Here is a 16,704-nt window from a genome sequence, read left to right as displayed (position 1 = left end):
TCATTGGTGCCCAAACTTGTGTCAATATTCCATCACCAACTGATTCCTTAAACAAGTCCATAGCCCTCAGCATTCTCTCATCAAGCGACCAAGCAAATGGTCTAGGCACCAAGCAATTTCCCATGTCAGCAGCACTCAATTCTTGAAGTGATCCATTTATGTTATTTATATCATTTGCATCTTCTGACAACCCAAGTTGGGTCTCCAATTGCTGTAACACAGCCTTCTCATCGAAACCCAAGGAGGTTTCAGTAGCATTATAATTTCCACAATCTTTTGTCATAAAGTATGGATCATTGTCCTGTTCCACTAAACTGAATGCATCAGGTGGAGAATACTGCATAGAGGCAAGTGATGAAATTTCATTATCTAAATTATGATCAGTCACAGATGGAATATTACCCCAACCAGCAAGGTTATCGAAGTTCATGAGATCAGGGAGGTTGTCAAGCATCTCCTCTGATACAAGATTTTTTATTCCGTTGTCTATCATGCTTGGTCCATCGAATTGAGCGCCAGGAGGTGTCCAATACCCAATTCCCTCTCCCTCAGAGAAAAACTGATCTTCCATGATTATGTTAGAAAACAAACTTCAAATCAAAATTCAGCCTGTGTTAGAGTTCTTTTGTTGGCAAGTTTCCACTTGAAATTCCTTCCCAGATTACCAGCGTCCGACAAGCCTGAAAAGTTAACACTTCTGCCAAGTCATCAGTAAAGAGTAGGAAATTAAATCAAAACTTAAACTACAAATATTCTCTAGACAAATAGAAAAAATTGGGTGAACTGCTATTTTGGTCCCCAACTTTTGGGTTATATTTTAATTTAGTTTTTAACCTTTTAAACTTCTATGTTGTTTTAAAAGGTTTTAAACGGATTCAATTAAATTTAACACATAGTTAATGGAATGATTGATATGGTTAACAATTTTATTCTTAAGTCATATCTATTTTTTGGTATTAGAATCCGTTTCTGAAAATTTTTTTTTATTAAAATATGACTAAAACATAACATTTCAAACTTTAAGGACCAAATTAAAACTTAGTCCCAGGTACAGACAATCAGAGTATCAGACATCCATAAATTTTAAGCCAAGAAAATTTATACGGAAAAGTTTTTCAATAAAGCAAATTGGATTTTAAATTGAATTATATACAATTTGAAAATTTACGGAACACTTTGTTGACTTGATACAAATTGCTCTCTAAAATTTACCATGCTAACTCAACTTCAACCAATCTCACTATTACAAAACCCATCGTTTCTCTCAAAATCATTTTTTCAAAGCCATCAAAATCAATATTCATTAACTATTTTGCATTTTTTTTTAAACTATCAAAAGTCTTATTGGAAGTACATATCAGTCACTCAAAATATCCTATATTCAAAATCCACAGAGCAACTGTTGAACAAAGCTCAAAAATCACCATCCAAAACTATTGACAAATTCCCAAAATAATTTCAATCCTCAAAATTGGCACAAGTTCAACTGCATTAAAGATAAATTTTGTACAGAAACTGCTTCAAAATCAAATTTTGGACAGAAACTGCTTCAAAATCACAACAGCAGCAACTTAATTGAAAAACAGCGCTCAAGCTAAATACAAGTTCTTAAAAATGGTAAAAACAAGAAAAACTTGAATATTTGGCCCCAAGTTCCAAATAACCATGGCAAATGTACCAAAACTAGTACAGCACATAGAGAACCAATGCAAAGTCCCACATTTAAACTCAGAAAAGCTTCAAACATTACGATCAAAATCCAGAATCACCAACCCCACAAAGAGAGACAAAAGAAAAAATAACTACTTAAGAAAATTCTCAAAACACATCAGAAAATTGTGAATAAATAACAATCTACCTCTCTGTCTGTCTATTTTAGTACGTTGTAAAGAGACATAAAAGGAATCTGTCTATCTATTTTAGTACGTTGTAAGGAGCATAAAGGGAATGAGACTGAGGATTGAGAAGAGATGTAAGAAAGATTGCTTCTATATAAAGGAAGAGGAACCAGAAGAGAGACAAAAAGCTGGTGTAAGCCGAGTTAAGCTAAGGTAAGCCTACGACGTAAGAGTTACTAAAAATAGAAAGACTTTGTCATTGTAAACTCTTGACAGCCTCAAACTTCAGTCTCTAGCTTCAGCTAGAACTCTTCGAAGTTGTAGTTCCCTTTGCTTTTCTTTTTTTAAGTATAATTTACATTATTAAATTATTTGATGATCTAATATACAAGTTCCAACAATTGAATTTTTTCTTTGCATACGAGTGCAATGTCTCTACCCATTACGGAATACATATGAACACGTATATAGCATAAATAGCTATAATTTGTAGCGGTTTAATTATAATCTGCAACAAATTGTAGAGGTTTATGATCCAGTGTTAAGCCAATGATGACAGTAATGAGACTGGCATTGGGAGGTGGTGGCATCAAAGTTAAAATCATGGTTAATATGATAAAATTGGATAAAAAAATGACTAATTATTTATTAATTAAAAAAATAATTAATTAATATTAAAGATAAAAAATTTATTTTTATCCAATATTTTTATGGGTGAAGTGAAGTAGAATGATATTATTACATAGAAAAAATGAATGCTAAAAGTTCTAGAAAAATGAAGCTAATAAGAGAATAAATAAAGAATTAATTGCCTAATCAATTGTAATCTTAGTAATTATGTTATGTAAAATCAACATTTAATATTAAAAAGTATTTGTTATCATCATATTTTAATATCTATTTTCTTGCGTAAAAAAATATATATTTTTAATTATTTATTCAAACGCTATAACTTTAAAATAAGTATTTTTATAATTAAAAATTTAAATATAAAATAATTTACTTATAAACTGATATTAATAAAAGTTTTTATATTTTGAATCCTTCTTTTAAAAAAAATTATTTAAGTTATTTATTTAAATTGAACCTAATTATAGAGGTGGTAAAATTTTCTAAGACACAAATGTTGTCGCCAATAGAAATTTAAAGATGAAAATTTTTTTCGACAAGATGAAAATAGAAAAAAAAAATTTTCCGAGGCAAATGGGGAACTTAAGGAGGGATCTCCGCCCCCATCTTCCTTAATTATTCATGGGTGAAAATGAAAAAGAAAATGACTGATTATTGCTTCCCTTGGAACTTCTGCTTCTTCTATTTTACCAACCAGTTAACCAAAAGCTAATTAGAAAAAGGAGAGATTCATGCTAAGGGTATAAAAATCCCAACTGTACTATGAACTATGTCAAGTTTTTTTGTCAGGATAAAAAGTGAAAAATAAATTGAACTTACCTCTCAAAGAATTTGATGGTCCAGAACGTTTGGACCATTAAATGGTTCCAGAATAAAATATGTTTTTTAAGATTTTTAATAATTGTTAAATAGTTCTTTTTTAATTTTAATTATAAATTAATTCCATATATTTTATTTAATTATAAAATTTATTTTTTATTTTATAAATTATTATTTTATTATTCATCTATCATATTTATTAATAATCAAAACCAAAAATAATAATAAATTAGATCTTCCATTAATCGTAATAATCTTTTTGATTTTTGGCAATTCTAATAAATTAAATTTTATCTTCGATCCGTTTTATATGTATAAAATTATAAAATCGTGTTTTTTAAAAAATTAATCAATTAGATTCACAAAACAATAGTTTCGGCTCCCATAATTCAATCAATTGAACATGGGATTAATATATATTCACTGTTTTCTCTAAGCTGTGTTATTCGCAAAGGGTGTGAATCCGAATTGAGATTTTAGAAGGGAAAGGAAGGGATGAGAAAGAATTTGAAGAGTAATTGAGAGTCTATTTAATCGTCAAACCTTTCCATTCACTTCCTTTAGCTGCTAAAACTCAACTCACCAACACCCCCCAAAAGAGATATTACTCGACAGCGAGACAAACCGGTTGAAGAAATTTATCTCCCTGTTTCAACACTCGGGCAGTGTCCCAATTAGATGAGAATATGGAAAAGAAAAGGTTGTAGCAGGGGTATTGGATGTGGCTTTAAGTTTGGAACATAGCGCAAGCTTGAGACTATCAATGCAAACAAAACTTCCGCCTGCATATGTATCTTTTCATTTAGAATCACCCACTGATGCTTAATTGATAAATTATTTTTCGTTGAAGGAAGGAGTATTTCAATCAAAAGTATTTAAGTAATAACTCTACCTAAATTACAATCTCTAATGAAATATGAAAAGGACGATAAAATATTCAAATTATCCTAAATTTCATATATATAATAGATCAAAATGCTCTACTGATGCAATGGATTAAAGATAAACTTTTAATTGATTGGAATTGGCAAAAAATTATTACGATCAATGGAAGATCTAATTCGTTATAATTTTTATTTTTGATTATTGATAAACATAATAAATGAATGACAAAATAATAATTTATAAATTAAAAAATATTTTTTATAATTAAATAAAATATATGGAGTTAATTTATAATTAAAATTAGAAACGGACTATTGAACAGTTATTGAAAAACTTAAGAAATACTTAAAAAGATCATCCATGAGTTGGTCAAACCTGATCTACATATAAACAGTCTCTCTGTAGACATCATACATGATAGAGCAGCGCAGGAGCAGAGCTAGATAAAATATTAGAGGGGGGCCAAAAATATTTATCCAATAAACTAAGACTAAAATAAAATTTTAAGGAGGGGCTAAACTAAAATTTACATATAATTTACATGTAAAAAATTAAAATTAGGGGGGCCATCGCCCCCTTTCCCACCACCTAGCTTCGCCCCTGGAGCAACGCCGTTTGATTCATGTAGCCGACCCCACCTAGTAGGACAAGGTTTTGTTGTTGTTGTTGTTATCTTTTTATATATATGTGAGTTAATTTTAATATAAACTTTTTTGTATAATTACAAATTAATTAAATTCATGTATATATATGACTTTTTAAATAATGATTGTGAAAATTAATTATTTTTACTAATACAATAATATATGATTAGTTATTTATAAATCTTTTATACTAAAAAAAATACAAAATATTACTCGAATGAGATTGAATCTTAGACGTTCGAAGGTAAGTCACTTATTTTTTACAAATGACTCAATTTTATTTTATAAAGTAAGGAGACAAAATGCTTCAATATGTTGAACATACTACAAAGCTACCGTGAAATTAGTTGTTAAGTGGTAAATTTAGATAAATTTTATGTATTTTTCAACAATAACACTCCTATAAAAATTATAGAAAGGTTGGCTGAAATTTTACAAATCAATAATGTTAGAAGTCAAGACAAACATTTTGGATTTCTGTCAGTGGTCCAGAGGTCCAAAAGGTTACATTTCTATATATCAAAGACAAAAAAGTGATTAAGAAGCTGCAACATTCAAAAATATCACCACTCTTCAATAATGGAAAGGAAGTTCTAGTTAAAGAAGTTGCCCTAAATGTCTCTTTTTTATAGATCAGTCTTAAAAGTCTCGACTCAAGATGAAGAATTATAAAAGAGTTTCTTATGAATCTAATAATCCCCTTTGATAATGCCATAAAAAAAAATTTAGATCACATGGATATTGAATCCAACTCAGCACACTGAATATATTTTCCAATTTTTTAGTAACACCTATCCACCTAACGTTACAAACTATCACAATTTCATGACTCACCAACCACATACATGTATATATTACATAAACACCTTATTATTTTACTAAGCATCTTTATCTTTTATTGTGAATGCATATATCATTTGATTCATGAACTCCATAGTTGTCCACCTATTAGCTTTATTTAAAGCAATCTGCTCCCATGGTCGGAAACCATTTGTCCTCCTTGTATACCACTTTCATATGTTGAAAAATGTGGATAAATTCTTTGTTTCGTTTCTTAAGAATCATAATTACCAGCTAATGTTATTTTTTCCTTCAATTCATTTAACAATATTTTTGTAATTAACTATCATAGTAACTTATTTGGCTATGGCACCATCTTTTTCTAACAATAATTGAATTGTATCTTCCAATTTTTAGAGTATGACCTCTCCAGTCATGTTTGTTCTTGTAACATTACCCCTAAAGTGCTTTATCTCTCCCCAGTTACTAGTCAAATAACCTTCAACTACGAAACAATTTAAACTCTGGTTGTCTCTATTTATACTCTTAGTTGTTTTAAGTTTTACTAGACTTCGATGAAATTCATAGAGTTGTCCTACAGTTTTTGTGGGGTTAAAAGAGAATGGAAGAAGAATGCACTAGGTTATTTGAGAGATAATCAGCAAACCAAAAGTTCAAGGTGAATTGAACTTTGATTTAAAAGTGTTTAATTTGACACTCTTAAAAAAACAGGACTAGAGATTGTAAACTAAGTTGCACTCTCTTGCTTTGAAGTATGCCAAATTCTACGTTTCTAAAACTGACATTGGAATAAATTCCACAAAATTGGAGGAGTTTGCTAGAAGGTAAGAAGACAATCAAGTTAAGTCAAAACATACAAGACTTTTGCCTCAAACAATTTAACCCCATCAAAAATTATTGTCGCAAGCCCAAATCAACAACTTATCTAGGTTTCAGTCTTAATTATAGCAGACAGATAGTGAAAACGCCCAAACAATTCAACTTTTTAATCACAATTTGGTACAAGCAATTCTTTAGATAACTCTATCTTAGACGAATAAGACATACTTACCAGGTCAAGAGAGTAGAACTCGCAGTACTCAATCTTTTCGGCATATTCATTGGCTTATCAGCTCTTCTATCTCCCATTAGAGCAATTACCAGAACAGTATAGACAAATGCCTTTGTACTCTTTAATTTGGTAACTGAGATGTCAGCTAAAAAATAAAAAATTTCTATGGGAAATTTTCAGTGTTAACTCGATGTACCCAAATATAATCAATCAAAATAATCAATTACTCATGGGATAATCTCTGCGAAGAACTTCGAAGAGCCGACGAAAAAGAAGAATATAACAGCACACCTGATTTGGAACTATGGAAAATTCAGAACTTACTAGTCTTCAAGAAGAAGCTGCACCTATGGAAGTAGCTCGTTTGACTGTCACCCATGGAAATTAGCTCGTTTCGCCATGAATGCATTTGAAGAAAAAGTTTGATTAGTATCTGTATTTTGATGATGGATAAACTCGTGTTTTGTAATTATTAAAAAATATCGTCTTGTAAAAATTTTCATTTTGATCTTGTTTTTGTTCTCGTTTGGATCATTTATATTCAATTGAATTAATTGAATAAATAACCTATCTTTAAAAAAATAAAACAATTTAAGAACATTAAATTATTTATTTATTTATTTATTTAGAACTCAAGAATAAAAATTTTCTATGAAAAATCATGCATAATAAGATCGCGGTTCTAGCAAAAAAACTCAATCAAAAAATTCAATGTATCCCAAATATAATCAATCGGAAGAATCAGTTACTCACTTGTTGGTCTCATGTCCTGAATCAATTGTTGGTGCACGAAGATCAGCTGAATTTCTAGTGGGAAACGTAGCTGAACTTCCAGTGAGAGACGCTTCTGAGAAAATTTGGAAATGGTGGAATAATTTCTAAGAAGAACACAGAAATGAAGACAAGAATAGAGCGGCACACCTGGTTTGGAGCTATGGATAGCGGGAAACCTGCTGGTCTTGGAGAAGAAGTGGTTGTCACAATGTCACCCATAGAAATAGCTCGTTTTGCCAAGTATGCATTCCAAGAAAAAGTTCGATTAATCCTTTGATGACAAAAATAAGTGGCATGATATTATGTGAAAGAGAAGATAAAGAAGAGGTATCAAATAAATGTTGATCTATATAAAAGATATATGTAGTAAGTATGAAAGAAGAAGATAAATGATATTTTATTACTCAATTTATACCTATTAAAGAGAAATAATATTAACATTATTAAAACCATATGGTATCTTATATAAAAATAAATAGTAAGAGACTATAAAAAACAGAGTAACCTAAAAAAAATAAATGACATAAGAGTGAAAAGAAAAATGAAGAAGAATCCTAAATTGTAACACTATATAATAACTATAAGAAAGAATGAGTATACAAGAGGATGAATTATATTTATAGCTAATAAAGAGAAATAATATTAATATTGAAGACATATAATATCCTATATAAAAGTAGAGAAGAAGAGAATATGAAATTATAGAGTAAACTAAAGAAAAATAAATGTCATGAGAGTGAGAAAGAAAATGAAAAAAAAAATCCCAAACTATAATAATAAGGCACATGAGAAGTAGAAATAAAATAGTTAAAAGTAATTCAATTAAAATCAAAAGGATTAAAAAGTAATTTAAGTCAAGTCTTCTTTTTCATGGTTGATTGAGTCACTATCATTTTCTTATTCACTTTCTTTCTAATAAATCACTTTCTTTCTAATAAATACAATTACATAGTCACTTACTACGTATATTTAACAAAAGTGGTAGAAAAAAAAAGAGATATGATATTATGTGAGGAGGGATTAAAAAAAATTATATAAAGTGAATGTTGATTTATATAGTGATATAACAAAAAGTAAATATAAAATGTGAGAATAAATTAGAATTTAACTCAATTTATACCTATTAAAAAGAATTTATTAACTTTGAAAGGATATAGAAATTTATATAAAATTAAAGAATAAGAAAATATGAAAAATAATATTTAAAAAATCATATTAACATTAAAAGCATAGAGTAATCTATATAAAATTAAAACACAAAAAAAATTGATATATTACATATCAAATACAATTTAAAAATAAGAATTAGTTGAATGATAAAATTTCTCTTTGTCAAGGAGATCCAAAAATAAATAAACTATATTAAATGCATGACAGTTCTAAAGAAACGCACTTCGAGATACAAAAAAATATCTAAAAAATTCTTGAAAAAAGGAAAGATTTTTGGATAAGCATTCAAAGCTTAATCATCAACGTAATCATTGTCACTATATTAGATACATGGTAGTTCCAAAGAAACACACCTCGATGGTAGTTCCAAAGAAACGCACCTCGAGATAAAAAAAAATTCCAAAGAAACAGAATTTTTAAAATTATTTTTATTTAATTTTAATAAAATCTTTAAATAAAAATAATTATATTAAATAAAAATTTTTACTTATAATCAAAGAAACGCACGAAATGCATATAAAAAAAATTTCAAAAAATTATTTGTAAAATGAAAGGTTTTTGGACAGCACAATCACTATCACTGTATTAGATGTATGACAATTCTAAAGAAACACCTATCGAAATATAAAAATCCAAAAAATCCAAAAAACTCTATGTAAAAGGAAAGGTTTTTGGACAGCGCAATCCTATCGCAATATTAGATACATGGCAGTTCCAAAAAAAACGCATCTCAAAATAAAAAAAAATCCAAAAAATTCTTTGTAAAAAAGGAAAGATTTTTGGACATTGAAAACTTATTCATCAGCGCAATCACAATCACTATCACTGTATTAGATGCATGGTAATTCTAAAGAAACGCATCTCGAGATCTAAAAAAATAAACTATATTAGATGCATGGCAGTTCCAAAGAAACGCACGAAATGCATATAAAAAATCCAAAAAACTCTTTGTAAAAGGAAAGGTTTTTGGACAGCGCAATTACTATCACTATATTAGATGCATGACAGCAGTTCCAAAGAAACGCATATCGAAATAAAAAAATCCAAAAAACTCTTTGTAAAAGGAAAGGTTTTTGGACAACATTGAAAGCTTATTCATCAGCACAATCACTATCACTGTATTAGATGTATGAGAGTTCCAAATAAATGCACTTCGAGATTAAAAAAATCCCAAAAACTCTTTGGAATAGAAAAGATTTTTAGGTGCAATCAATTTCTACAAGAAATTTAAAAAATTTTTTTTATAAAAAAATACAAACGTTGGAATACTTTGAATTAGTTTTTTTTTGTATAAAAAATACAAACGTTGGAATACTCTGAATTAGCTGGATTCTATTCTCTAATAGAATATAGAATTTGTATATAATATTAACTAAAATAGTTTTAAATAGTTATATTTTTTAATAAAATCAAAGAAATAAAATTTTAGAATCATTTTTATTTAATTTTAATAGAATCTTTAAATAAAAATAATTCTATTAAATAAAAATTTTTATTTATAACTCATATAAATATTTATTTTAGAATCTATTTCTTTTATAAGAAAAAGTATTTTGAATGGAATACTAAATTGGTAATCCAAAAATAATAAATTTTGAATTTCAAATTCTATCATCCTTATCTCTTAGTAATACGTATCTTAGAAGAAGTAATAAGAGATCAATTAAGACCAATTCAAATAGGAGATACTACAAGAAACATCGTTAAAATCGACAGAGAAATCGACGGCTAGGCCGTCGATAATATTAAAAATGGACGGCAAAATGGACGGCGATGGTAGTCGCTATAAGCTTGTCAATTTTTTAAAATTCTAATAAAATCGACGGCTTGCCTAGCCGTCGATAATAATTTAATAAAAGCGACAATACTTCCGTCTATAACATGAGTTTGAGAATTTTACCTTCTTACTAAAATCGACAAAGTTGCCGTCGATATTATTATATAAAATCGACAACTTTTTTGTTGATATTTGTTTCAATAAAATCGACAATATTTTTGTCTATAATAAGTTTGTGAATTTTACTTGGTTAATAAAATCGACAACATTGCTGTGGATATTATTATATAAAATCGACACAATGACCGTCGATTTAATTGGTCTATTTTAAATTTAAAAAGCGACAACGATACCGTCGATTTTAATAACTATATTTTTTTAATTATTTTTTCTATTTAAAAAATAGTAAACAATGCAAATAAACTTTTAAATATAGAAATAAAATATATACAAAATATTAGATAACAAGACAAATAAATTTTTAAATATAAAAATAAATAAATAAACTTTCATCCTAACTCGATTTAAGAAAGAATAATGATAAATATCTGTCACTCTATTTCCTTTTAATAATCACCGTCCTATTTTGTGCAATGTGTTAATCCTTGTATAGCAATGTCACAATGCTCTTTAACTTACGCTTTCTGAATTCTCTAACACAGTGCAGGAATATATGATTTGTTCATACTTCATAATTCATAAATTGTCATTCCAATCCAATCTATTATATGCTAAATAGTAGCTAAAGCGAGAAAAAAAAAGACCATACCGCAGGTGAAGACCATCTTCCACAGGATAGTGCAAATGTCACTAATGGCTCACACCATTCCAGGCCAAATATGCTTCGTACTTTTACCTCATCGTTTTTTCCCACTTTCGGGCATGTCTGTAACAAGCCAAGGTGAGAAAGTTATGGATTTAATTTCTATAGCATTGTCCTTTATATATCACATCAAAAAGCAGAAGAGAAGATATTAGATTATTGCACTTACAAACTTCAAGTGATATGGCAATCTCAATATAAAGTGTTCTATTTAGGCCTTGTTGATTTCTGAGAATGGCACTTCATGTGTGATAAACTTCTCCAGTTCAAGTTCCTGTACACATTATTTTAATCAGAAAATGTTTACATGGTAAATCAGAAGATAAAACAAATTCCATATATCTGAAATTAATATGGTGAACATTATATAGATTAATTATGAAGTCAACTAACCTTGTTCATGTACATTTCCACCACTGATGGGAGATCAGAAGGTGGCTTATAGTTACCAAAGAAAGTACCCTTTAGAGTCTTCTCATTCAAGAGATTGATTGGATGTGTTTTGAACGCATCATCTTTGTTTGGCACACCAACAAGCACAGCAACACCCCATCCCTACAAAATTTACACAGAAAAGTTTAAATTCACAACTGGAAGAAGTCCCCTCCTAAGTAGAAGAGTTTGATGGTAAGTAGGATTGAGGAAGTTTACATCATGGACGCATTCGAATGCAGAGATCATAGCACTAAGGCTTCCGGTACACTCAACACTCCGATCTACACCACCATTGGTCATTTTAGCAATCACCTGAATTGAAAATTAATGGATTCAATTAAGTACAAGTAATAGCAATGTGAAATTCCAATACATGTTATAGTTCATATGTAAGGTCACAAACCATTACAAAATAATGACATAAATTCAGATGAGTGTTCAATGTTCATACGAAAACACCATTCAAATCAGGCTTGCAAGTTGACTTGCACTAGTTCGCAGAGCAAATACAATTTACTCATAATTTTTTAAAGGAAAAAAAGTGTTTGAATCGTTTCAACAAGTGAACAACAATCAAATTATATTATACCTAAGGTTTGTGCCTACTTCAGCATTATTCAATTTAAGTTAACAGAGCATACATTTTTGTCAACACTCAATCCAGAGGTGTGCTTCAATTAGGGAAGAATGCGAAGAGCAGGATGAGTTAAACGATTTGTAATTATGTATGCGCAGAGAAATGACAATTTCAACCAATGTCCTTACCCTTTGACATTCATATTGGAACACTTCTGGAACTTTTCATCCAGATCCATCACATATTCTACTGAATATTATAAAATGTCAACATGCATCAGTTAATCTTTTAACTCATTCATATTCAAAGAAAAATAAATGTTTGTAGAAAACAAAAGCTAGCATTCGCCCTTAACATTACTACAATGTATACAGATATAATCAGTTTGACTTGACTGCCCTTTTATCGTTGTTTTTCTATCAGCATATCAACACAAAAATAAACACCATTGTAATTCAAAATCAGAGATTTCTTCAAATCTCAGAACAAAGGGGAAAGATAAAAGTGCTCCAAGCAAGTGAAAACGAAAAAAAAAAGCGCCTGCAAAAGTGCCACCAACACAGATTCCATTGATATCGGGGGAAAAATCATTGGAACACCAAAATGATTGCTCATGCATAACACACACAAGCCTCTAACTCAATTATACACAAATCAATCAAAAGCACAACATTATGCAGCTAAAAAAAACACAATTTCAGCTACCATTTCCTATGCTCATTCTTTTATCCTCAGTAAAATTGAGCTAATTCAGAAAAATCGAAGTAGTGAAAATTACAAGAAAAAAAAATCCACAATCTCTGATTTTTTCAGCAAGCAAAGCAATCAACAGAGAAATAACCAATCTTAAAAGCTCATGCATAGAAACCAAAAATCAGCACCAGAATCAAATTGAGGTAGAAATCAAGATCTTACTAATGAATAGCAGAAAGTAGAGAAGAGTAGTAACAAGGATGAAGATCTAACCTCAGGATAGAAAAAAAAACTAATACTAATAAGAAGATCTAACAGCAAATCAGAATTTCATGATGAAAATAGTAGATACAAAAATTGCAAAAATAAATATAATAATCAGGGAGAGACAGAGAGGAACTTACAAGAAGCTTCGATGGCGACGTGCAATGGCGAAGGGCTCACAGCGACGGCGACCGGCAAAGACGTTGCAACGAGGAGTCTGTGGAAGAAGAAGCATTGTGTACAAACGCGGGGGACTTACATGCAGATTCACAAATCACAAGAAGAAGAAGCAGCTCTGCTCTAAGGCGGAGGACGGCGGGTTTTCTCAGGAGTCGGAGAAGAAGAAGCTCTGCTCTCTGCGTTTTCTCCATGACCGTGACTACTCTCAGGCGTTGGAGGAGAAGAAGAGTCACTCTAGACTCTTATTTTCTGAAGGTTTGGGGTTAAATTTTGGGAAAATGAGTGAAACGTGCAGGGACGCGGGAATATAATATAGGAAAATTATCTCCTATGCCACTCGAAATAGCGGAATATGATATTCCTTTGTACTAACAAGTAGCCTTAGACAAATTTATCACGTAGTGAAATTTAAAGGATAAAACTAACCTTCTTAATGAATCTAAAATGTGTTAGATGAAAAAAACAAAATATGCTAAATACATACGTATTTTTTATATATTTTTATATATATAATTATATATTGTGAATATATATCTATATTAGCTATTAAACACATTTTAACAATTTATGTAATTATTTCATATGTATTTTATCATTATGATATGGATAATAAGGTGAAAAATAAACATTTTAAAATTTATTAAAAAATATTAATAATTTAGATAGATTATTAATAATAATAATAATTTTCATTAAAAAAATTTAATGTATCTTATTTATTAAATTAAAATACATATAAATATGATTATTAAATTGACTCACAATATGATCATTATTTATGGTTATAATTATTAACATTTGTTAATAATAGAATATTTATTAATAAAAAATAATACTAAAATTTTTTTGGCATCCAACTATTATACGATAATTACTTCATGTTATCATGTCTTTGACAATTTTTGTTAAATAGTAATTTTAATTGGCAAATTTAGTCTGATTTGTTTACTATTCGTTTAGTGTTTAAAATTTATAAGTTGATATATTAACAAGTATTTTAATATATTTTAAATTATTATTTAATTATTATTTTGATAATTAAATTATAAAGTTTGATTTGATCAAATAAATCATCTAAATGGAATTTGAATTTATTTTAAAGATTACTTGAAAGTTAAAACATGCAAATATTTTTGCTTATATATCAACTAGTATTTTTACTCGTGATAACATTATAGGAATATAAATTTTTTAAAATTACGGTACATTTTGTTTTGATAGTACAGATTATGCATAGTATAAAAGATTTATAAAATCAAACTACTTTTACAAAAAAAAGTCTTAGGTCAACAAAAGTCTCTGGCTAAGTAGACCAAGGTATCTATAGATAAAAAATCAAATAATAAGATTTTTAGTTATTATTTTCATATGAAAAGTCTAATTTTTTATTAATAATTAATTTTAACATTCGTTATCTGAAATTTAAAATAATTTAACGTGTATGCTTTTATATTTAATTAGGTGTTAACTGTTAAGTTTGTTGTACAAATAAAATAATTAATTTTTATATTTGCTATTTAAAAATAATATTTTTTCTCTCTATTTTGAAAAGTCTAATTTTTTATTAATAAAATAATTTAACGTGTATACTTTTACATATTTTAATTTAGTTTTTAACCTTTTAAACTTCTATGTTGTTTTAAAAGGTTTTAAACGGATTCAATTAAATTTAACACATAGTTAATGGAATGATTGATATGGTTAACAATTTTATTATTAAGTCATATCTAATTTTTTGGTATTAGAATCCGTTTTTGAAAAAAAAATTATTAAAATATGACTAAAACATAACATTTCAAACTTTTTGGACCAAATTGGACCAAATTAGAACTTAGTCTCAGGTACAGACAATCAGAGACATACGAAAATTTTAAGCCAAGAAAATTTATACGGAAAAGTTTTTCAATAAAGCAAATTGGATTTTAAATTGAATTATATACAATTTGAAAATTTACGGAACACTTTGTTGACTTGATACAAATTGCTCTCTAAAATTTACCATGCTAACTCAACTTCAACCAATCTCACTATTACAAAACCCATCGTTTCCCTCAAAATCATTTTTTCAAAGCCATCAAAATCAATATTCATTAACTATTTTCCATTTTTTTTTAAACAATCAAAAGTCTTATTGGAAGTACATATCAGCCACTCAAAATATCCTATATTCAAAATCTACAGTCCAACTGTTGAACAAAGCTCAAAAATCACCGTCCAAAACTATTGACAAATTCCTAAAATAATTTCAATCCTCAAAATTGGCACAAGTTCAACTGCATTAAAGATAAATTTTGTACAGAAACTGCTTCAAAATCAAATTTTGGACAGAAACTGCTTCAAAATCACAACAGTAGCAACTTAATTGAAAAACAGCGCTCAAGCTAAATACAAGTTCTTAAAAATGGTAAAGACAAGAAAAACCTGAATATTTGGCCCCAAATTCCAAATAACCATGGCAAATGTACCAAAACTAGTACAGCACATAAAGAACCAAATGCTCTTAGAATGGCGCAACTGCTGAGTTGCACTTGATGTGAAGTATCAATGCAAAGTCCCACATTTAAATTCAGAAAAGCTTCAAACATTACAATCAAAATCCAGAATTCATCAACCCCACAAAGAGAGCCAAAAGAAAAACCTAGAACATACGAAAAAATAACTACTTAAGAAAATTTTCAAAACACATCAGAAAACTGTGAATAAATAACAATTTACCTCTCTGTCTGCCTATTTTAGTACGTTGTAAGGAGACATAAAAGAAATCTGTCTATCTATTTTAGTACGTTGTAAGGAGACATAAAGGGAATGAGATTGAGGATTGAGAAGACGATGTAAGAAAGATTGCTTCTATATAAAGGAAGAGAAACCAGAAGAGAGACAATAAGCTGGTGTAAGCCGAGTTAAGCTAAGGTAAGCCTAGGACGTAAGAGTTACTAAAAATAGAAAGACTTTGTCATCGTAAACTCTTGACAGCCTCAAACTTCAGTCTCTAGCTTCAGCTAGAACTCTTCGAAGTTGTAGTTCCCTTTTCTTTTCTTTTTTTAAGTATGCCCTTTGCTTTTCTTTTTTTAAGTATAATTTACATTATTAAATTATTTGATGATCTAATATACAAGTTCCAACAATTGAATTTTTTCTTTGCATACGAGTGCAATGTCTCTACCCATTGCGGAATACATATGAACACGTATATAGCATAAATAGCTATAATTTGTAGCGGTTTAATTATAATCTCCAACAAATTGTAGAGGTTTATGATCCAGTGTTAAGCCAATGATGACAGTAATGAGACTGGCATTAGGAGGTAGTGGCGTCAAAGTTAAAATCATGGTTAATATGATAA

At 28.9% G+C, this 16,704-nt stretch overlaps 2 protein-coding genes across 2 annotated transcripts in view; both read right to left on the bottom strand.

Annotated features, from left to right (window-relative positions):
- The window catches only part of LOC107468617 (protein NLP8), a 15,074-nt gene extending 3,678 nt beyond the window's left edge, over window positions 1-11,396 (bottom strand). The window contains 4 exon segments of the mRNA XM_052255508.1: window positions 5-697; window positions 6,669-7,713; window positions 11,159-11,275; window positions 11,382-11,396. Of these exon segments, the coding sequence (XP_052111468.1) occupies window positions 5-571 (567 nt within the window). The 5' untranslated portion in view covers window positions 572-697; window positions 6,669-7,713; window positions 11,159-11,275; window positions 11,382-11,396.
- Window positions 11,397-11,423: 27 nt separating this feature from the next.
- On the bottom strand, window positions 11,424-13,552 carry LOC107468385 (alcohol dehydrogenase 1). The gene is made up of 4 exons (XM_052255507.1): window positions 13,424-13,552; window positions 11,864-11,959; window positions 11,606-11,767; window positions 11,424-11,486 (listed from the first exon to the last, which is right to left on the bottom strand). The coding sequence occupies exons 1-4, from the start codon at window positions 13,550-13,552 to the stop codon at window positions 11,424-11,426; spliced, it is 450 nt and encodes a 149-aa protein (XP_052111467.1).
- Between the last annotated feature and the right edge of the window lie 3,152 nt (window positions 13,553-16,704).

The sequence above is a fragment of the Arachis duranensis genome, chromosome 10 (assembly GCF_000817695.3).
Source record: "Arachis duranensis cultivar V14167 chromosome 10, aradu.V14167.gnm2.J7QH, whole genome shotgun sequence".
Lineage (NCBI taxonomy): Eukaryota > Viridiplantae > Streptophyta > Magnoliopsida > Fabales > Fabaceae > Arachis > Arachis duranensis.
The sequence above is the reverse complement of the archived record's forward strand: the minus strand, read 5'-3'. Positions and strand labels throughout refer to the sequence as shown.

Coding starts and splice junctions, on each gene's coding strand:
- LOC107468385 (XM_052255507.1), bottom strand. CDS start 13,552: ATGGAGAAAACGCAGAGAGCAGAGCTTCTTCTTCTCCGACTCCTGAGA. Junction 11,960..13,423: donor CATGTAAGTCCCCCGCGTTT/GTACACAATGCT, acceptor TTTTCAATTCAG/GTGATTGCTAAAATGACCAA. Junction 11,487..11,605: donor TGGAAATGTACATGAACAAG/GTTAGTTGACTT, acceptor TAATGTGTACAG/GAACTTGAACTGGAGAAGTT.